The following is a 22,018-nucleotide window of genomic DNA, read 5'->3' as shown; positions in this document are numbered from 1 at the left end:
AATGCAACTTGGGATGTAATCAATGTATGCTTCTAGTAAAAATAACTCACCAATGTTCCATGAATCAATAATGAAAAAATCCTAATTCTTCCTCAGTCAAGTTGACAAACACTAAGCTCTGTTAAACTCAAGAGAGCACTCCAGAACTATAGTTCTACTTAGATGTCCAACGTAGCAACAAGCAGCACTTGCCCTTCCGCAGTCATATTGCTTGCTGAGAAAACTCAAACTGGCCACAGTTCATTGTGATGGAAAATGGGAAAAACTGTAAGTTTGCTGGAAGATACAAATAGAATGGTGACTGGGGGTGGGGCAGGGAGAGTGGAAATGGAATTCAATTCAAGGTTATGAATTTGATTCGGACTGGGAAACAATGCATAGAGGATGACATTTTCACAGAATCAACGAATCTCAGAAATTTACAGCACATAGGGCTTGGGCTGGCTAAGAAGATATTTCTTTCCACTTCCAAGACTCAGAAAGTAAGGACAGATATGTTAGACTAAGCTCTGACGTCAATACAATAACTCTTAAGAAAACACATATCCAAATAACTCCCTTCACAATCGAGTCCATGACTTTCTGACCAACAGACTGCAATCAGTAAAGATAAGCAGTAACACCTTCTGCCACAATTATCTTCAACACTGGTGACTCACAAGGCTGCACTCTCAATCCTCCAGTGTACCTCCAATAGACTCAGTACTGCACGGACAGATTCTGCTCTCAGCCCCTCCGTAAGTTTGCAGATGACAGCACTGTAGTGGGCCAAATCTCAAATAACAATGAGTTGGAGTACAGGAGGGAGACAGAGAGCTTAGTTACATGGTGTTACAATGTCAGCAAAATGAAAGAGTTGGCCATTGACTTCATAAAGGGGGTGGGAGGCATTGCACACATAACTGCTTATATCAACAATGCTGAGGTTCAAAAGTCAAGTTCTAGGAGTGAACATCACCTGTTCATATCCGACCACAGATGCCATGGTCAGAAAAGCATACCATCAGACTCAAGGACAGCTTCTATCACGTGGTTATAACGAGTTGCTCGCTAGTACAGCAAGATGGACTCTTGACCTCACAATCTACCTTGTTATAGCCATGCACCTTGTCTACCTGCACTGCTACACTTTATTCTATATACTGTAATTTTCCCTTGCACTGTGTGATGAATTGATCTGTGTGAACAGTATGCATGAAATTTTTTACTGTACCTCAGTACCTGCGACAATAATAAGCCAACTGCAATATTTATTTAGAATTCTTCTCATGACTACTGGTTCTGCATTCAATTTATTTAGAGATATAGCACGGAATCGGCCCCTCGAGCCACGGCACCCCAGCAACCCGATTTAACCCTAGCCTAATCACAGGCCAATTTACAATGGCCAATTAACCTACTAACCAGAACGTCTTTGGACTGTGGGAGGAAACCATGGCACCCAGAGAAAACCCATGTGATTCACAGGGAGAATGTACAAACCTCTTACAGATGATGTTGGAATTGAATTCTTGTTTTGATCTTGATACATGGTAGAACACTTGGAGGTATAAAAAGTTACCTTGCTTGGAAATGAGGGGAGATTTATGTGGATAGGAAGATCTCTAAAACAGAGGAAAATAACAAGGAAGCAACAGACTTAAGGTCATCGGGAGGATTTCTTACAGGATATTAAAGAAGAATTTTGACCATGAGCTTATTGAATAGTTGAACAGACACGAGGTTGTGAATGGCCTACCCCTGCCTATATTCCTTATGAATTAGTGGAGATGAGAATCTCCCCACCCCACACAGATGAGAATCTGGAACCCAGAACCTGAAATGGGAACGGAGGCAGAGACCCTCTTTCTAATTGAATACTACCTGTCTGATTACTCAAATGTAGTAGAACAGTACAGTTCTGAGATGCTTCGCCAGAATTAGAAAGAAGGTTAGGGGAAAGAGAAGGAATTCAAGCTGGAAGGTGATAAGTGAAGTCAGGTGGGTGGGGGAGGGGGGCGAAGTAAGAAATTGGGAGGTGATAGGTGGAAAAGATAAGGGGCTGAAAAAGAAGAAATCTGACAGGAAAGGACAATGGGAGAAAGGGAAGGAGGGGTACCAGGGAGAGGTAATAAGTAGGTGAGGGAAGAAAAGGAGGTAAGAGGAAAGCCAGCATAGTGAATGGAAGAGAGAAGGTGGAGGAGGGGAGAAATTGCCAGAAGATGAAGAAGTTGGTGTTCATGCCATCAAACAGACAGAATATTTGGTGTTGCTCCTCCAATCTGAGAGTGGGGTAATTTCTCCCTTCCCTCCATCTTTTCTCTTCCATTCACTATACTGGCTTTCCTCTGACCCCTTTCCCCCCCTCACATGCTTATTACCTCTCTCTGGTGCCCCTCCTTCCCCTTCTCCCATTGTCCTTTCCTATCAGATTTCTTCTTTTTCAGCCCCTTGGCCTCATAGTGGCAGGAGAGAATGTCGTGGGCCAACGTGTCACAATAGTAACGGGGAGTGGAATTACAATGGTTGGCCCTTCCCCTTTCTCTATTTTTCCATTTCGACTCCCCTCTTCATCAATACTTTAGTGAAAAAATGCTGATGACTGATGTACCATCTAGACACATGAGAGCATGGCAATCGCAACAAAAAATTCCTTTTTAAAGCAACAAATATATAGCAGGAGGACCTAATGAAACATAACCTTAGGAACACAGGAAAATGAGGAAGAAGGCCATTCAACCCCTCACTGTTCAGTAAATTCAGTGCTGACTTTTTAACCTCAGTGTCACCATGCTGCCTTAATCCCTTAACCGTAGATTCCTTTAATATTCAAAGATCGGATGTTCTCATCTTCAACATTCTGAATCTCCACTGCTCTATGAACTAGAGAAATCCCAATAAGTTTCTTCTCTTCCCAGTCATAAATGATCAAACCCTCATTTTTACATTGTGATCCCTGGCTCTGGACTCCCCAACATCATCCGCCATATACAGCTTGTCAACTTCAAGAGCCGTTTCAAGTCCTCTTCTAAAATCCACAGCGTAAAGCCCCGGTCTGCTTAATCTTCCTTTACGGTGCCATCACCGCCCCACCCTCACTTCACCGGGAATTTATCCTGTGAAACTTGCTTGCTAACCTAGGTAAGGGCAGTGGACCTGTCCACGAAACATCAGCTGGTACACGTGCTGCACATCTCTGAATAGAAAGTGTTTAAATATTCCATTTTCTACATTCAAACCGACTGCCAGTTTATGATAATTTATCGTTTAACGACTTTTAAATGTGAAGTTACTAAAATATTTATGTAAACAAGATAAGCTCAAACGTAAACATGCGGTTTCATTGATCCATCCTGTTGGGCCTCATTGCGTTTAACTTAAAAGTGAGTTGCCGCGCCCCATTTTAATTACTGCCCTATTTATTATAGGATTTACACACAAATCCGTGAATCAGTTTCTGCTTCTACCACAACTCTCGATTCATACGTTTAATTTTGGAAAGGGAGGGCCGCTGTTAAATTGCATGATTACCTTCAGAAATGACTTGCAATAATTCAGTCTCCTCCTCTGTCAGATCGCCTTTCTTGAGGGGAGCCATAATTCACTCCAACGACCAATTTTATTTCCTTTAAAAACAGTACAAGCACATTCGCCGCCACCTCTAACCGAGACAGCCAAATAAATAGCCAGCAGTAGAGACGCTGTAACACACGCCGGCGCCTCGACTCGATACTCCAATTGTATCCAACTCACAGCTTCCCGGCGCTGGAAGACAGAGGGGTGTGCGGCAATCTTAAAAAACACCACAGCGCAGTTCTATTCACATGTATAACTCTGGCATGAGTTATCTATTTGTATGATCTATTAAATTATATAATTGTGTCTATTAAGATGAAGGGTGCAGGTATAATGTTGTTCTGAGTCACTTATTTCGTGTGCTGTTCCCTACTACTTCGGAGCGATGGTAGCGCCGGCTGCGCGGCTGTCGGCTCTCGCTGCGCATGTGCAGATTGCTGGCGAATTGCTCGGACGCGGGGGCTGAATTCACGGGGAGTTCTTGGGAGCGTTTCAGCAGCTGGGTAAGAACGCGGAGCCGACTGAGGAACAATAGATCCCAGCGCCCGCTCAGTCGCCTCGTGAATTCAAAGCGGAAGAATCGGAACAATTCGAGGTGACACGCCAGTGGGTTAAGTATGGGCAGGGAGGAAGAGGGAATGCGCTCTGGTATGCTGTAATACATGTGTGTGTGTACTTTTAGAGAAAAGAACAACTCGCAATCACGACGAGTAATTTCATAACCCTGCAAATCCAGACAGCGAAAGCTCCGCACACTTTTGTGTTGCGTGAAAGATGCACGATGAGGAGACAGGAATGTGCGGTTTCTTGAAAAAAAACCGAGCTGCAGCTTGGACACATTACGAATTGCTGGTTAAATTTTACCGAGCTACGCAAATGTTTTTGAAAGAAAGCTGGACTTGTAATAGCGTGTCTTCTATCATTAATCTAGTTTTGACAGATAACTGACAGGTCAGCAGATTACACATTTATTTTAATGTTTATTAATAGATTATGAACATAAAGATGTTACTGTACCTTGGAAATGATCCATGGATAATCCCGTGTCTCATGTTAGGTGATTTACATATTCTGTATGTTAATCCATTCTGTAATTTTCAACCAATGAATTAATGTGTTTAACGATAGTAGTGTGCAAGCGATTTTGGCGGAATGTCAAGTGTGGGATTGGAGCTGGTGGGCGAGTGGATCAGCGCGGTTAGCAGATTAATTCAAGTACATTTATTAAGAATAAACGCCTATGCCCTTGACTTGAAATGTTCTGTGCACTTGGTCTGGTTACGGTGTGTAGTTGCTAGTTTCGATGACGCGAGACAACAAACTCGATATGTTTGTAATTGAATTATTGTTTTTCTGAAATGTGATGGCTCCCATTCTCCACCCCGCACGTTGGGTTTGCTCTGCCGCTTCTCCGAGGAGATGGCTCATTTCGTCTTATTTCACCCCCCCCCCTTCTGAGTCTGAATTCGAGTTGGATCCGATGCAAATAAATATACCGTGACATCCAGTTGGGGAATGTATTGATCTCTAAGTGTGGGAGAGGGAGAGGGGGAGGGGAGGTAGACGGATACGGAAACAGATTAATCAGAACAATGTGTGATTAACTAAATGTATGACTGCAATCCAAACAAAATATATGTGTTAGTAGCAGTATATATAACGGAATGAAAAATGTAATCCTAATAATGTATACGTTTAAGATGCTTGCCATAATTTGATTATTTTGAATGAATATCATAATTAGAAGGATTTCCCCCTTTTTTAAAAAAAAGCTTGTATCACAGGAATTTGTGGTGGTGATCTAGTGTACGTGCTGGCAAAATGTTTTAAGTTTCCTCATGTAACAGGTAAGTTTAAATTCATTCCTAATCACTATGATTTTGCTTGGGCAAGATGAGAACACCAAACTGTCAACATAATGGTGTGATGTCAACAGCAGTGAATTTTCAAATGTTATGGGTGGACCTGGAAGTTGAGAAGCAGGAAGCTTTCTTATATGAAGTTGGAATTGTTCATGTTTGTGACTGCTGTTATAACAGGAAGCAAACTGATCATACTGTTCAGTAAAAACAAAATTCTGTAGTTCCGCTACCGCGTTTGAATTTTGCTTAATGCCAAAAATAATGCAAAGGACTGTTTTGTTACAATTGAAGAATCAACAACATATTTATCTCCATTGGTTATCGTTGAACATCATGGATCAATTCATTATAAAATATATTCCAATATATTTGTTTCACATTAATGTGGATATTTCAATTATTAGCCTTATGAACCAGCATTTGGAAATGATAGGAGAAGCAAATTTAATTTGTGCTGAGAATTTAGCAGTAGTAGTGAAATCACTTGAGATGAGTATTGTGATCTCGGGGGTTAGGGAGGATTCTCTTAAGGAGGATGCCTGTGCATGACTTTGTTTAATATGGAGAGGTTGATGCATGGACATCCACCACACTGTCCTTGACAGGTGGGTTCAGAGCCCAGTGGCATGGAATGCAATTCACCGCTGCAGCGGCATGGAATGCAATTCACCGCTGCAGCCTTTCACTGCAGTGGTGATTTGTCATCATCTTCCACCAGTTGCACCACTGAGGTCTTGGTTGGATCACTCTTTGAAACTTCACTCCTTGGCTTTACTGTGATGGGCGCCCCTACCAGGAGTGAAGTGCCAGATGGCATTGCCCTTGGGAGGAACTCATAAACCTCTCCGCCAGGACAAGGTGGCAATCCTCGGGGAAGAATGCAGTCGGACTTGAAAGTATTGGAACATAACTTCAAGTTTATAATTGGATGACAGGTGAAAGTATTGATTTTTGAATTTGCAAATTGCAGTGGGAAGGGAAAGATATCCTCACTTTTGAGGTTCTTGGAAAGTTTGAGAGCAATGCAATGTGAACCTTCCATCATTGGAAGGAGAAATATGATGTGTGGAGGTGTATTTAAACCAGGCTAGAGACAGGAATCGGTGGATGTCAGAGAAATGTGAAAGTAGAAGTTTGGAAATGGGAATGCAAGACAGAACAACTTGGACAAGTAGAGATCTGCTCCATCTTCCTTTTTCAGGAGTGTGTGAGAAAGTATCTGGAATGTTGTTCAATAATTTAATTTTGAGGATAAATTCAGGTCCTGTGGATGATGAGGGGCATTGGTTGTGTGGATGGCCAGAAGCTTTTTCCCAGGGCTGAAATGGCTAACACAAGGGGACATAGTTTTAAGGTGCTTGGAAGTGGGTACAGGAAGGATGTCAGGGGTAAGTTTTCACACCGAGGGCTGGGTGCGTGGAATGTACTACCGGTGGCGGTGGTGGAAGCAGATGCAATAGGGTCTTTTAAGAACCTCTTAGCTAGGTATATAGAGCTTAGAAAATAGAGAGCTATGAGCTTGGGAACTTCTCGGCGGTCTTGAGAGTAATTCTTGGTTGTCACAACATTATGGGCCGAAGGGCCTGTAATGGGCTGTAAGTTTCTATGTCCTGAATTTATTAAGTTATGATTTGTAAAATTGTCATTTTCAATCTGGGCTTACATTTAAACTTCCTGGAAGCAGTTTTATTAATGGCAAAAATATAAGAATTTCCTTTAAGATGTTCAGGGGATATTTGCACGGGGTTCTGCGTAGATACGTTCCATTGAGACAGGGAAAGGATGGTAGGGTACAGGAACCATGGTGTACAAAGGCTGTTGTAAATCTAGTCAAGAAGAAAAGAAGAGCGTACGAAAGGTTCAGAAACTAGGTAATAATGGAGATGTAGAAGATTATAAGGCTAGCAGGATGGAGATTAAGAATGAAATTAGGAGAGCCAGAAGGGGCCATGAGAAGGCCTTGGCGGACAGGATTAAGGAAAACCCCAAGGCATTCTACAAGTATGTGAAGAGCAAGAGGATAAGATGTGAGAGAGTAGTACCAATCAAGTGTGACAGTGGAAAAGTGTGTATAGAACCGGAGGAGATGGCAGAGATACTTAATGAATACTTTACTTCAGCATTCACTGCGGAAAACGATCTTGGCAATTGTAGGGATGAGTAGCAGTGGACTGAAAAACTTGAGCATGTGGATATTAAGGACGAGGATGTGCTGGAGCTTTTGGAAATTGGATAAGTCACCGGAACCGAACTGGATGTACCCCAGGCAACTGTGATAAGTGAGGGAGGAGATTGCTGGGCTTCTGGTGATGACCTTTGCATCATCAAATAGAATGGGAGAGGTACCGGAGGATCGGAGGGTTGCAAATGTTGTTCCCTTATTCAAAATAGGGAGTAGGGATGACCCAGGAAATTATAGACCAGTAAGTCTTACTTCAGTGGCTGGTAAGTTGATGGAGAAGATCCTGAGAGGCAGGATTTATGAATATTTGGAGAAGCGTAATATGAAAAGGAATAGCCAGCGTGGCTTTGTCAAAGGCAGTTCGTGCCTTACGAGCCTGATTGAATTTTTTGAGGATGTGACTGAACACATCGTTGAAGGTAGAGCCGTAGATGTAGTGTATATGGATATCAGCAAAGCATTTGATAAGGTACCCCATGCAAGGCTTATTGAGAAAGTAAGGAGGTATGGGATCCAAGGGGACATTGCTTTGTGGATCCAGAACTGGCTTGCCCACAGAAGGTAAAGAGTGGTTGTAGACGGGTCATATTCTGCATGGCGGTTGGTCACCAGTGGATGCCTCAGGGATCTGCTCAGGGACCCATACTCTTTGTGATTTTTATAAATGACCTGGATGAGGAAGTGGAGGGATGGGTTAGTAAATTTGCTGATGACACAAAGGTTGGGGGTGTTGTGGATAGTGTGGAGGGCTGTCAGAGGTTACAGCAGGACATTGATAGGATGCAAAATTGGGCGGAGAAGTGGCAGATGGAGTTCAACACAGATAAGTGTGAAGTGGTTCATTTTGGTAGGTCAAATATGATTGAATCCATAGGACACTCAAAGCTGCTACAAAGTTGACTCTGTGGTTAAGAAGGCATACGGTGCATTGGCCTTCAATTGTGGGATTGAGTTTAAAAGCGGAGAGGTTATGTTGCAGCTATGTAGGACCCTGGTCAGACCCCATTTGGAGTACTGTGCTCAGGTCTGGTCGCCTCACTACAGGAAGGATGTGGAAACCATAGAAAGGGTGCAGAGGAGATTTACAAGGATGTTGCCTGGATTGGGGAGCATGCCTTATGAAAACAGGTTGAGTGAACTCGGCCTTTTCTCCTTGGAACGATGGAGGATGAGGTGTGACCTGATAGAGGTGTACTAGATAATGAGAGGCATTGATTGTGTGGATAGTCAGAGGCTTTCTCCCAGGGCTGAAATAGCTCGCATGAGGGCATAGTTTTAAGGTGCTTGGAAGTAGGTACAGAGGAGATGTCAGGGCTAAGTTTTTTTCTGCAGAGAGTGGTGATTGTGTATAATGGGCTGTTGGTGGTGGTGGAGGCAGTTACAATAGGGGTCTTTTAAGAGACTTAGGAAAATAGAGGGCTTTGGGTAAGCATAGGTATTTCTAAGGTAAGGACATGTCTGGCACAGTTTTGTGGGCTGAAGGGCCTGTATTGTGCTGTAGGTTCTCTATGTTTATGAATAAAAATGAGGAAATAAGCACATTGAGAGACTTTAAAAGTTCAATGGCTATATGCGTGAATTGAGCTAATAAAGAGGAAGGACTGTAAGGCCCTGTATGTTGCATTGCTGCTTGCAAGCATAATGGGAATAAGAATTAATAATTAAGTGAGAAAGACCAGCTTGAGTTCCAGAAATTAAAAACATCAGTGGAAGTACACAGAAAGTCAGTTTGAGTTCCTCATTGTTGATCTTAGTCACTGTCTGTGCGTGGATAATTGAGAAATGTAGAATTGTAGTTGATTGAGATTTCTCCCATCCTGAGGAGTCACTTGTATTTAACCCCATGTTCATGCTCATTTATGACCACGAGGGTGAGATGCTAAAACGAAGGTGAGGTCTGTGGGGAAACAACAAATAATTAGCTTCAGTTTTTATAAAGTAGAATCACTTTGTGTAACTTTTCAGATTGTAAAGATTTTGTTCTGGGGAAGAGTGAAGACAAAGATTTCTGCACCCCACCAATCACCTTGGAACACTTTCTTGCAACTCCCCTGGCCCCCTCTATGCTGGCCCCATTATGCCTCTTCACTTTCAGTCCTGATGCAGCAGGGTTTCAACCCAAAACATTGATAAATTTTTTTCATTCACATCCCCCCCCCCCCCCCCCCCCCCCCCCGAATGCTGGTTGATCTGCTGAGTCATTTCAGCAGATTCTGTGTTACTCTGGATCTCTGCAAATGATAACTATTGTATTTCATAATGTTTTCATTTATAGCAAGTAAAGCTCTTAGGAAACAGCATACTAAAAGTGTAGTGCCGAATGGATGCTATTTTGCTGGAAACTTTGGTGGTACCTCTGTCTGTTTTCTCCATAGAATGTAAAATAGTGTATTGAGGAATGGGGGAACTACCCAATGTCCTGCTTGATCCTTGAATCACCTTAGTAGTATCTGGTCATTATCAGTTTTGATATTTGTAAGCGTTATCTCTGTGCAAATTGATTGTCCTGTTTCCTACAGTGCTGCAGTCACTAAACATCAAAAATACTTAATAGGTTATAAGATGATTTTTTGGAAGATTCCAGGGAAGTGAAAGGACTGTATAAGTACATATTTTTCTTATAAATAGCAAATAATTTATTCAGTATTATTTCATTTTTTCACATATTGTGTAATGTTCAGGTTGAGAAGATTCAGATCAGATTTTTCATGCACTCATGTCTATATATAAATATCTAAATGCCACTGTGTATAAATAGTAAATAGGAAAATGGAGGAACTAAATATGAGAAGGAGCATAAGTATTTTACAAAAGTACTAGCCAATCAATTTCTCTTGCTTAAAAACTTACTAGTTGGAGCATTCTTGAAATAGAACAAATTTAATAAAAACTAGTTACAAGAATATTGACATGAATTAACTCAATTGATTTGAACTTGTCAGCACCTGAATATCTAGCATCTGGAAGAAGCTAATGTGAGCTGATTGATATCAGCAACACGAAGCAAGAAGGGAAAGTATATAATCAACATGGATTCCTGAGGGTACATATTTTATATATAATATTCCACTCTCAAATATTTTTGGAACACTGGATGTGATTAACAGTGATTCAGGGGTTTGACATTTTATACATTTTCATATCTGAAAGACATTTAAACAGTATTTGGGGAAAATGCATCACCAATCAGCAGAGGATTTGTGTGTCTTTGCTTTTAGCTTCAACCAGATAATTGTGACGATAATGAGCCTCAGATTACTAAATGGCATCAGAATTGCAAGTCTCTACCATTGTATAAATCCTTTAGACTGAAGGAAGCTTACCAATTCTGGTTGGGGGTAGGTATGTAGTTGTGATTATTTTCACACATAATCCAAGACACTGCAAATCACTGAATAAATTGGAAATTTGGCTGTGTCAATGCTACTCAAATAACAGTTGACACCACTTTTTTGTTGTGAAATTCATAATGCATATATCAATATAAATTCATACTATTGAGTTCAAATCATAAAATAAGTTATTTATTATTACAATTTGTACCTTGTTTGACAATTACCTACGAACATTTAACAATTAAAGAAATCCCCAAAACAATAATATAACTTTAACAGATTTAGTTTCAAATGATTTAAGCAGATCTGCTTAGTGCAAATGGTGACTGAAACCCAAAATCATACTTTTATTGGAGCTACTTACAGTGATTAATTATGAAATTAGGTGTAATTATTTCTGGAAGTATATAGAATTTGAATTTGCTGTAAGGCTACTGGGCTAGACAATATCCCAGGCCGAGTTCTGGAAGAGTGCACACCAGCTCACTGACATCTTCAATACTTCATTCATCCAGGTTGCTGTCTCCACTTGCTTCAAATCAGCCATTATTTCCTCTTAACCAAAGAACTCTTCTCCTTCAGAATGAATGACTACTGTCCAGTGGCACTGAAGCCAATCGTCATGAAGTACTTTGAATGGCTGGTAATAGCATGCATCAAAAACTCTATTCTTGCCACACTGGACACTCACTAGTATGCTTGCAGGCAGAACTGCTCTATTACAGATGCCATAGCATCTCGTATCTGTCATGCACTTGGCCCTGACACACCTAGAAAGGAAGAACATTCAAGTCAGAATGCTGTGTCTGGATTTCAGTTTGGCATTCAACACGATTGTCCCACAGACCTTGGTGAACAAACTCCTACTCCTCAGTCTGCACATACGATAGCACCACCAGGGCCTGCGCTCTAGGCTTCTGTGCTCACCACAGCATCACTCTTACTCGCCACACCATGGGCATCCTCTCGTGACGGCCAGGTATGGGCCCGAAACTCCAGACTGTTCAATTGGGTGTTGAACTTCCTAATCAACAGACCTCAGAGAGTCAGGATCCTCTCCATCATCCTCAACATGTGCTGAGTCGACTGCTGTACACTCTGCTCACATGTGAAGCCAAGGCCTGGTGTCAGGCAAATAACCTCTTCCTCAACGTCAACAAGACAAAAGAGATGGTTATCGACTTTAGGAGAGCTCGTACCTCTCAGACCCCTCTTTATATTGGCGGCAGAACGGTGGAAACTGTGAGCAGTTTCAAACTCCTGGGAGTGCACATCGCACACAACCTCTCATAGTCCCAGAATAGATCCTACACAGTCAGGAAAGCTCACCAACGCCTCTACTTTCATATGACTATTTACAACCTTCCACGGATGCCTATAGGGAGCATCACTGCATGGTATGGAAACTGACTGCGGCTGAATAGAAGGCTCTACACTGTGTAGTCAAAACTGCCCGCATCACCAGCAGCAGCCTACCCACCAGCAAGGGCATATATATAGAAAAAGACCAGCAATATCACGAAGGATCCTACCACCCTGCACATGGACTGTTTGTCCCACTCCCATCAGGGAGGAGGCTATGTAGCATCCACACCAGGAATGCCGGTTTCAAAAACAGTTACTTTCCCCAAGCAGTAAGACTGGTCAACAACCTCACCCACTAAGCTACCTCATCACACCCTCCATGACTTTATCACTTTCTGTCAGTTACCTTACCTATGGACTCACTCGTGTCTAGTGTCACTTTAATCTGTTTGTATAAGCTATCTAATGTTTTTTTTGTGTTTTGCCGCAACAGCATGCATGGCAGGACCAGCAGGTTCATTAATAGTTACTTTCTCAAGTGATAAGGCTGAAATGTCTCCACCCACTAACCCACTCCACCACATCCCCCACCACCTCTCCTTTATTATTTCCTGTCAGAGTCACCTGTGTACCTTATGTACGTACAATCTATGTAGATAAACTCAATTGTGCATCTCTATTTATTGTGGTTTTCTTTGGGCTGCATTCAATCTAGAGTTACAATTATTTCATTCTCCTTTTACACTTGTGTACTGGGAAATGACATTAAACAATCTTGAATTTACATAGAGGCATTTTATTTTGTTATATAAATTTAACAAAAAAAAATTGTGCTTGTGTACCTGCCTTGATTTCTGTGTTAAGAATGTACACTTGAGCAGATTCAATTTGCATTCAAGACATTGTTGCTTTGATGAAATGAGGCAGAGAGAAAGCTGGCAGAAAATAACTTGAGTAGGCATGGAACAGGCAATGGAACAATGCAATGAATTCTGCAGTGTCCAGAGAGGGAGAATAAGTTTCAGAAATTGATTTTGGCGAGTATCATCCTTGAAATGCTGGCTCATCCTCTTAAAAGCAGGTCTGTATTTGACAGTCCAGTCTGCTTGAGCAGGGAGTCTACTGATTTTACAGCAGAGAGATCGAGCAGTGACCTAAAGAGTGCCTGCAAAAATCTCAGGCTTTTCGGGCAGTTTTTGGGAACAAGACGAGGTCGTTTTTTAAGTAGCTGGGGTGCTAGTCACACCTCACCTACTTACTGCAAACGAGAAATTCTGCAGATGCTGGAAATCCAAGTGGCAAGTTCCTCCACCGTTTTGTGTGTGTTGCTCCTCTACCTACTGTTTCCTTTCTCACTCCATCACACTCTCAAGACTTAGACACTGATATATGAATTTGTTATATGGAGTATCTAACCATTGCAGCGTGTAATTGTTTCCCTTCCTTGTTTCTTTGATTTGTAGCCCAGGAAGATAAAGGAATCATGGTTCTTTCCCCAACTTCTATAGACTTCCTTTTTCGATCAAGGTTGCAGAAATGATAAGTTACCGCCTTTACCCGGTCCTGATGAAGGATCTTGTCCTGAAATGTTTATTCCTCTCCATATATGCTTCCAGACCCGTCTGCATACTTGGCCACAAAGCCATCAACTCCATCATCCAAATCATTGGCATATAATGTAAAAAGAAGTGATTCCAACACAGAGCCCTGTGGAACACCTCTAGTCACCATCAGCTGACCAGAAACTGTTCCCTTTTTTCCCACTCTTTGCCTCCTGTCAATCATCCAATGCTCTATCCATGCTAGTATCTTTCCTGTAATGACATGGGCTCGTAGCTTATTAAGCAGTCTCGTGTGGCACCTTGTCAAAGGCCTTCTGAATATCCAAGTACACAACATCCAACTTTGTCTATCCTGCTTGTTACTTCTTCAAAGAATTCCAACAGATTTGCCAGGCAAGATTTTCCCTTGAGGAAACTGTGCAGACTATTGGTGTACATTATCCTGTGCCTCCTAGTACCCTGAAACCACATCCTTAACAACCGACTCCAATATCTTCCCAATGACTGAGGTTAGACTAACTGGTCTAATAGATAGATTGATGCATCTTGCGATGCACTCAGACACTTCATCAGTGATGTAACCCGGGGTCGTGGGGCGTTTCAGCATCAGACACCCTTACCCGGGCGACCCTGCTGGGGTTGATTAGGCCTGAGAAGCATTCTACCATGGATCACTCCTGATCCACAGCCATCTCGAGGCTCGCTCCGCTGCCTCTCTGGTGTTCCTGACGGCTCCTGAGATGCCCATCCAGCTGTGGGCTCGACAGGGGGATTGACCAGGAAACCTTCTGCAGCACACCTCTGCATGCCCGCCTCCCCTTGTTGCAGCACTCCATCACCAAGTCTCGGTACTTTGTCTTTTTCCTTTCATGGGCGCCTCCATCCGGTCTTCCCAGGGAACGGTCAGCTCCAACATGGCCACCTGTCTAGATGGCTCTAACAGCAGCCCTATGTCTGGCCGGAGCATCGTTGAGGAGATGTGCTCGGGAAAGCTGAGCTGTTTCCCTCAGTCGACTCTCTACTGCCAGTCCTTTGCTGTTCCTAGGAGAATTGCACGCTCCTTGGATTGGATTTGTGTCTTCTCCCCTGCCCTGATTTTAAAAACAATGCTTGCTTCGCTGGCCGATGGCTGTGCACAAGGTGTCAGCAACTGTCTTCAGCACCTGGCCGTGGCACCAAATGATAGCATGCCTCCCCTGGGGCTTTTGGGCAGCAGCTGAGGAAGTGCTTGAGTGTTCCCTTCCCTCAGTCCAGGGAGCATGCTGGTCTTTTGGCCTTGCCCCAGCAGTCTAGGTTGGCCGGGCTTGGCGAGACATCATTGACGGATTGGATCAGCAACTTGATGCCAGGTTTCTCCCCGTGAGATGTTGCAGTCCTTTACCTGGTCCCACTGTGTCCACGAGCTTTGTTGCCGTGTGCCAGTAATCTTGCTGACGCATAGCTCTTCCACGGCAGCTTCACCTCCTGCTGGACCGATTGGCGCCTTACCCTTCTTTGCACCTTATCGTAGCGGACTGTTGGGGAGTAACCCAAGCCCACCTAATCCAGTGCCAGCGAGCCCACCAGTGTACCATGGTGCAGCTGTGCTGTGGCTTGTTCAACTGCATCCTGCACCCTCCACCTCCTACCTGCCCTCACCTCTGCTGACTTGGCCAACATTGACAAGGAGATGCTCACAGACACTGTACATCCTGTCATGATCCCCTTCCCAAGATGATGCCAATCAGATGTGACTATCCCAGAGGTGACTCTTAGATTGAAATTACTATAAGAGTCCAGCACGAGTTCCCTGGTCCTGATTGGGACATGGTGGTACTTAAGGACAACTTCAGCCATCTTATGCGATATTGAACCACCCAGAGCACGGGGAGATCTCCTTTGCCTTCATGTGCTTCTCTGATCGACAGAGTGATCACTCTTGTATGCTCTAACCACTCCTGGACCTGCGCTGTCCCAAGCTGCTGTACTGAGGTGACAATGTAATGATTCTTCAGGAGGTACTCTGTTAGGCGTCGGGCAACAACACTGAAAAATATCTTCCCCTCACCGCTGAGCAGTGAGATGACTCGAAACTGCTTGATGTTCTTGGAGTTCTCCTCATCGGGAATCCAAATACCGCCTGCGAATCTCCATTGGTGGGCCACCTTCCCCCTCCCCCCCCCACCTCCAGATCACCCTGAGGATCCTCCACAGTGGGTACAGAAGTTTGGGACACCACTTGTATATCTTGTGTGGTACTCTGCTTGGTCCAGGTGCTGAGCTTGCCCCAGCTGCTCTTTCTGTTTCTTGGACCTCTTTCAAGCTGGGCTCCCTGCTCTCAAGCTCAGGGATGGGTGCTAGTGGACTTATCAGGCCCCAAGTCTTGCTCCCTGGTTGCATCTGCCTTGGTGTCCTGGAGATGCTGATTCCCTTTGGGCAAGATAGGTGTCCACCCTGCCTTTGTCAAAGCAGCTTCTTAGAAAATGGATCAGCTGTGAAGGCAGCCCTCTTTCTGGCCCTCTCCCTCCTGTGCCATTCTGCCCTGCGGAGGGTGAGGAGCTCCTTCTATAATTTCCTTCCTTCTGCCTCTCTCCCTTCTTGAAGAGTGGAATGACATTTGCAATTTTCAAGTCCTCCGGATTCTTGAAAGATCATTACTAATGACAGAGATTTTCTCTGAAAATAAGATAAAGGTTTGCACATCAATGTTTCTAAATTATTGGTAATTGTTAGAAAATTGTCAAATACCTTATTATAATAATCAAATGTGTAAGGGTTGTCCATAAACCAAATTAGAGTCATTACACATCATAGATGCAATCAATGTCTTTCTTAATCAGAATCAGATTTATTATCACCGACTTACATTTTGTTGATTACTCTAGCAGTACAATGCCAAGACAGAAAATTACTATAAATTACAAAAATAAAATCAAAAGTGCAAAATAAAAAAGAATAACTGTGTAGTGTTCGTGGACCATTGAGAAATCTGATGGTGGAGGGGAAGAATCCTTTCTTGAATTGTTGATGTGGATCTATAGGCATACAGTCCTGACGTAATAATTTCATCTATGTATCAAACTGATTAAAAACCATAGTACAATTGAGTATGTAACTAATGTGCAAGTGTACTGCAGAAAATTAATAGTTAATAACAGTCATGTAAAAGAGAAATCCCAATTTAACTTAAAGCTAAAATTTGTCATTTATTTGCTATTCTGAATACATTATTCCGATTGGTAGACTTGGAAACCTACAAAACTATGGTTACAGTCAGTCTGCCCTCCGCAGGGCAGAATGGCACAGGAGGGAGAGGGCCAGAAAGAGGGCTGCCTTCACAGCTGATCCATTCATTAATTTCATGAATCGTGTAAATAATATGTTACATAAGGGAAGAATCTGCTGACAGTAACTGAACAATTGAGTTTGCATTTAGGTGGCTGTAAGCACTTGACAGCCAGTGAAGTTTTTTTTAAGTCACAGTTATAATGTAGGAAAGGAAGCAACTAAATTTTGCACAGTGTGTTCCTGCAAATGTTAGTGAGATAATTGACCATTTTCCATTTTATTAGTGACATTGATTGTGGAATATATGTTTGATGCAGGACACAAAGAATAATGTCCCTGCTTTCTGAAACAGTCTTGGGATCTTTTATGTTCTCCTCTGGAAACAGACAAGATCTAATTTCAGCAGATTAAACAAAAGATAGCTCCTCCAACGTGCAGAGTTTCTTTAGCAATGTATTCAAGTATCAAGTATTGTTATTTGAATAACAATATAGCACATTAATTAAATCATGTGCTTGTCAACATGATATTTGGCCAGATTTTTTGCAGGATTTGTGATTTAATCAATGACTAAGTAAGCTGATTTACATCTAAGTAAACATTTTTTGATCTATTAGGGAGAATTTGCACTTACGTTTGTCTTTTTTCTTAATTATCAACCCTGGAGATTTATGCCATCTCAAATAATTATGGCACAAAATAAAGCTCACCTCAATACAAGGTTCATTTATTTAAAGGAAAAAATCTCTAAAGACACCATTTAGTTAAGATTCTAATTCTTCAGTGGTATTTTCATAACCTTTGCTCATGGTTCCTAATTATCCGTTTATATTTTCTGTACATATTTGACATTGTAAAGTATTGGCCTACATTATGTAGAGTGGGTTCATTGCCTGAACTCACCACTGAGATAGATAGTGCAATTGACCCATACTTAGTAGTGTTATTTGTACGGAAGTCCTGTTGGTATGACAACCTCTAAGACCTAGTGGGCTATTATGGCTTTTCATTATCTAATTGGGTCACTTGAGTGGCCAGAACAAACACAGCGTAACATTCGAAAACAGAATGCAAGTGCAATTAAAAATAAAAAATAACAATAAAAAACTACATCAGAAAAATATGACAAAGTACATGGACAAGAAAATCTGCAGATGCTGGAAATCCAAGCAGCACACATAAAATGCTGGAGGAACTCAGCAGGCCAGGCAGCATCTATGGAAAAGAGTAAACAGTCAACGTTTCGGCCGAGACTTGATGAAGGGTCTTGGCCCAAAACTTCGACTGTTCGCTCTTTTCCATAGATGCTGCCTGGCCTGCTGAGTTCCTCCAGCATGTTGTGTGTGATGACAAAAGACGTAAGCATTTTTAAGTAGTTTTTAAAAAAAAAACATTAATTACATAACACTGGACAACAAGATTTTGCTTCCTGAATATCTCTGGGTGTACCTGAGGGATTTTGGATTGCTGATCATGAAAATCACCGTGAAATCTCCCTTTCGCACACCATTTATTCTGAAATCACCAACCTTTGTTATTTCAATTCATAATTCAAGACAATTAGAAAACTTTTCAGCTTGTCCAGGCATGCTTTGGCAGGGTGGATATAGCATGGCAGGACAGGCTTTAGAAAGGCTATAAAGAGCATCATGTACACACCACTCTGTGCATTGCGTTCACATGTAAATCAGTTTGCAATCATGTCCTGCACGTACGGTATATTGTGTGTAATTATAATAAAATAATTGTATTTTCAGGAATGTTTGTGATAGAAAAATGTCCCGTTGCAACAACTGTGATCCTTTCTGTTGTATTTGTGGCAAGTATACGCTTAAATCTCAAAGACTGAGCACGACTCTTCTTAATAAGAAAGCCTACGAATTCCACTTCGGCTGTAAAATTAGCGACCAAGACAAAGCTTGGGTTCCTCACATTTGCTGCATAACATGCGCTGTCCGTCTTGGAGCTTGGCTCAGAGGTACTTGGAAGTCAGTGCTGTTCACTGTCCTGGTGATATGATGAGAGCAGAAGAATCATGTGACAGACTGCTGCCACTTCTTTCTGATCAGTGTGTTTGGTTTCTCTGTTTAAAAACAGGAAATCAATTGAATATACCAATCTCCCTTCAGGCATGAGACGTGTGATGCATGACGACAGTCTTCCAGTACTGAAGTACGTGAGGTCTAGAGGACGCAGACAAAGATGCCATGAGGCAAGAACCAGGAATGGAAAACAACACGAATATTGATGCAGATTTTGAACTTCTTATGTCGAGTGAGCCTCAATCTGAGTTAAATGACCTGGTCAGAAACTTGTGTTTGTCAAAGGTGACGGCAGAATTACTGGGTTCAAGACTGCAAGGATGGAATCTGCTGTCAGCAGGCACAAAAATTTTCATGAAGGATTTCAATATTTGAGACAGATGTTTCCCAGAATAAATGATTCCAAGATTAAGGAAGGCTTTTTTGTTGGTCCACAAATCGAACAGGTCATCAATGACAGGCAATTCGAAGAACTTCTAGTACGACCGGAAAAAATCACATGGAAGGATGTTAAAAATTTTCTTGGCAATTACAGAGCACCAAACTATATGCAGCTGGTTGACAACATGCTTCAGGTATACAAAACCATGAAGTGTAACACGTCACAACAGATTCATTTTCTGCATTCACATTTGGACTATTTCCCTGCAAATCTATGACAGGTACGATGAGAATGGTGAAAGGTTTCACCAGGACTTTGCAGTCGTGAAGAAACAGTACCAGGGCAACTGGAATCCATCAATGCTGGCTGATTATAGTTTGTCAGTTAAGTGAGAAGCCTCAGAAACTGAGAAAAAATGAAAATCATCAACAAAACAATTTTTTCAGTTGAACTATTGCAAAGCATCAGCGCTGTTAAGCAATTAAGCACACTACATTCAATATCTGCAAATTCCTACGTGATACAAGTAGTCTGAATTTATATTTGGGTTCAGCTTTAAGTGGTCTATTAAAACAAAACATTTTGAGGAAGCAACACTTTAAAATTGCTGTCCAGTGGTTTGAAAAAAGTAACAACCTGATTTTCACCTTTTTCTATGCATCTATTAAATCTCCATTCAGATGAATGGACTTACGGATCCTTTTTAAAAATGAAGTACGGTACTCAGAAAATCAGACATCATCTGTGGAGAATGAAGCAGAATTAATATTTCAGTTTGATGACCTTTGATCAGAACTTGCTTCATTATCCTAATGTGTACTACTCTTTAATTTAAATCAGCCTTTCTCAACCTTTTTACCCTGGAGGAACCTTTGAAATAATTTTCAGGTCTCCGGGAACCCCTGAGTAAAAATTATTATCTTTACAACTCACAGTACGTTAGCATGACCAGTAAGTTGTAGATATAATAATTGAAAAATGATTGTCAATGCTTTTTTGAGTAGAGGATGAAATTACAGGCAACCTTTCTTGAAAAAAAAACAGGTAGTTAAGCTTAGTTTGCATTTCTTGAAATTTAGTCTCTTTTTTTCCCTTTCATAAATTTTTAAAACTCATAAGGCAAACATAATAAATTTCTCTAAAGCCAAAATGGCATTTAATTTTTCTAAAGGTAGGCTCAGTAGATTTAATTTAAATAAAGGTTTTACATTGATTTTAATTAATGCTATTTGCAACATGAAAATTTATTGACAATGGTGGATAGTAAAGTTACTTTAATCCATAAGCCAAAGCAATATGAATGAAAATACAGCCTAAGACACAACTTTATACAAAATTTTGAAAAAACATTTTCTTAAGAAGTGACAAGATCAGGCTGAAATATAGGCCTAGCTTGGAAACCAGTGCTTGTTTTTTTTGCTGCACAAATACTCAATTCTGGGTCGAACTTGAGATAAGTACACATGGACTTCACCTTCGAATGAAATAAGACTGTCTCTATCCTTGCTCTTGATGCTTGTTAAACAAGAAAACTTGCTGATACATGTAAGAAGTTGAAAGCTGCAGCAAAATGTTCATTGCTTTCTTATGAATGGCAGGATACAGAAATCCAGAACGTGTCTGGGGCAGGTCAGTATATCTTGCCTTTTTTCTTTTTACAATATTTTTATTCAGAAGAAAAAAAAAGATTTACAGAGTGCAACACATAGATACATCTCAACATAACTTGTGTACATTCATATATTGTAATAAGATTGATCAAAATGTTATAGCATAACACATAAAGGTATACCACTCTGTAATAAAAAATTTAAAGATAGGTCATACATCATAAAATAAATTTTTTATATATAAAAGAAGTCAACCCCCTATATCTTGCCTTGAGTGCAAGATCAGACTGCATCTTACAAAGTTTTTCCTCTTCTCTCAAAGTCATGTTCTCAGGCTGAGCAGAAGATTCAGAGAAAGGGTTCCTCACCCAGTCATACATTTGTGTTGAAAGGGAGGAAAAATACTGTTCAATTTTGTTCTGCAGTTCTTCCAAGTGGTTTTCAATAAGCCTCGAGACTTTCTGATCCCTCCTCACTGCCAAGCTCAAGAAACAATGGAAAGTTTCAAGATTTCCTTTTCCAACATGATTTTTCCAAGGATTTAGTTTCCTTTTAAATCTAGGAATCTTGTCACTTGAAGTCAAAACATTTTCTCCAGGGCCTTGCGGAGATTTGCTAAGTAGGCTAGTTTCTGCAGCCATTCTTCATCTTCAAAGCATTCAGCAAAGTCTGGCCTACTATTCTCTTGAAAGTACTTCTGCAATTCCTCTTTCAGTCCTACCCTCCGTGCTGTGCTGTTCAGTGCTCACGAATTATTAACGGCCTCCCCATCTCATGTCAAAAACTGAAAATGGACTCAACCAAATAAACGTGGCCCTGCTGCGCACTGCTATACTGGGCTGAGGGACCCATAATGAGATGGCTAACGGGGCTGCTCGGTCACTGCCCACCACTGTGAGCGCTAACATCACCGACT

The 22,018-nt window shown here is 41.6% G+C and overlaps 2 protein-coding genes across 4 annotated transcripts in view; one reads left to right on the top strand and one right to left on the bottom strand.

Annotated features, from left to right (window-relative positions):
• ankmy2a (ankyrin repeat and MYND domain containing 2a) overlaps positions 1-3,712 on the bottom strand; it is a 41,092-nt gene extending 37,380 nt beyond the window's left edge. The window contains exon 1 of the mRNA XM_073054119.1: positions 3,511-3,712. Coding sequence (XP_072910220.1) covers positions 3,511-3,577 — 67 coding nt within the window. The 5' untranslated portion in view covers positions 3,578-3,712. The remainder of the gene's footprint in view (positions 1-3,510) is intronic.
• A 249-nt stretch (positions 3,713-3,961) lies between these two features.
• bzw2 (basic leucine zipper and W2 domains 2) overlaps positions 3,962-22,018 on the top strand; it is a 91,540-nt gene continuing 73,483 nt past the window's right edge. Inside the window, exon 1 of one of the 3 annotated variants that reach the window (XM_073054117.1) lies at positions 3,962-4,058. Coding sequence is in view for 1 of the 3 variants with exons in the window: in XM_073054115.1 (XP_072910216.1) it covers positions 3,981-4,150 (170 nt within the window). In the remaining 2 variants the exon portion in view is untranslated. Of the gene's footprint in view, positions 4,166-22,018 lie in introns of all 3 variants that reach the window. The other 2 variants (XM_073054115.1, XM_073054116.1) reach the window with 2 other exon arrangements.

This window comes from Hemitrygon akajei, chromosome 8, assembly GCF_048418815.1.
Source record: "Hemitrygon akajei chromosome 8, sHemAka1.3, whole genome shotgun sequence".
NCBI classification, from domain to species: domain Eukaryota; kingdom Metazoa; phylum Chordata; class Chondrichthyes; order Myliobatiformes; family Dasyatidae; genus Hemitrygon; species Hemitrygon akajei.
This window is presented reverse-complemented; position numbering and strand designations above follow the sequence as displayed.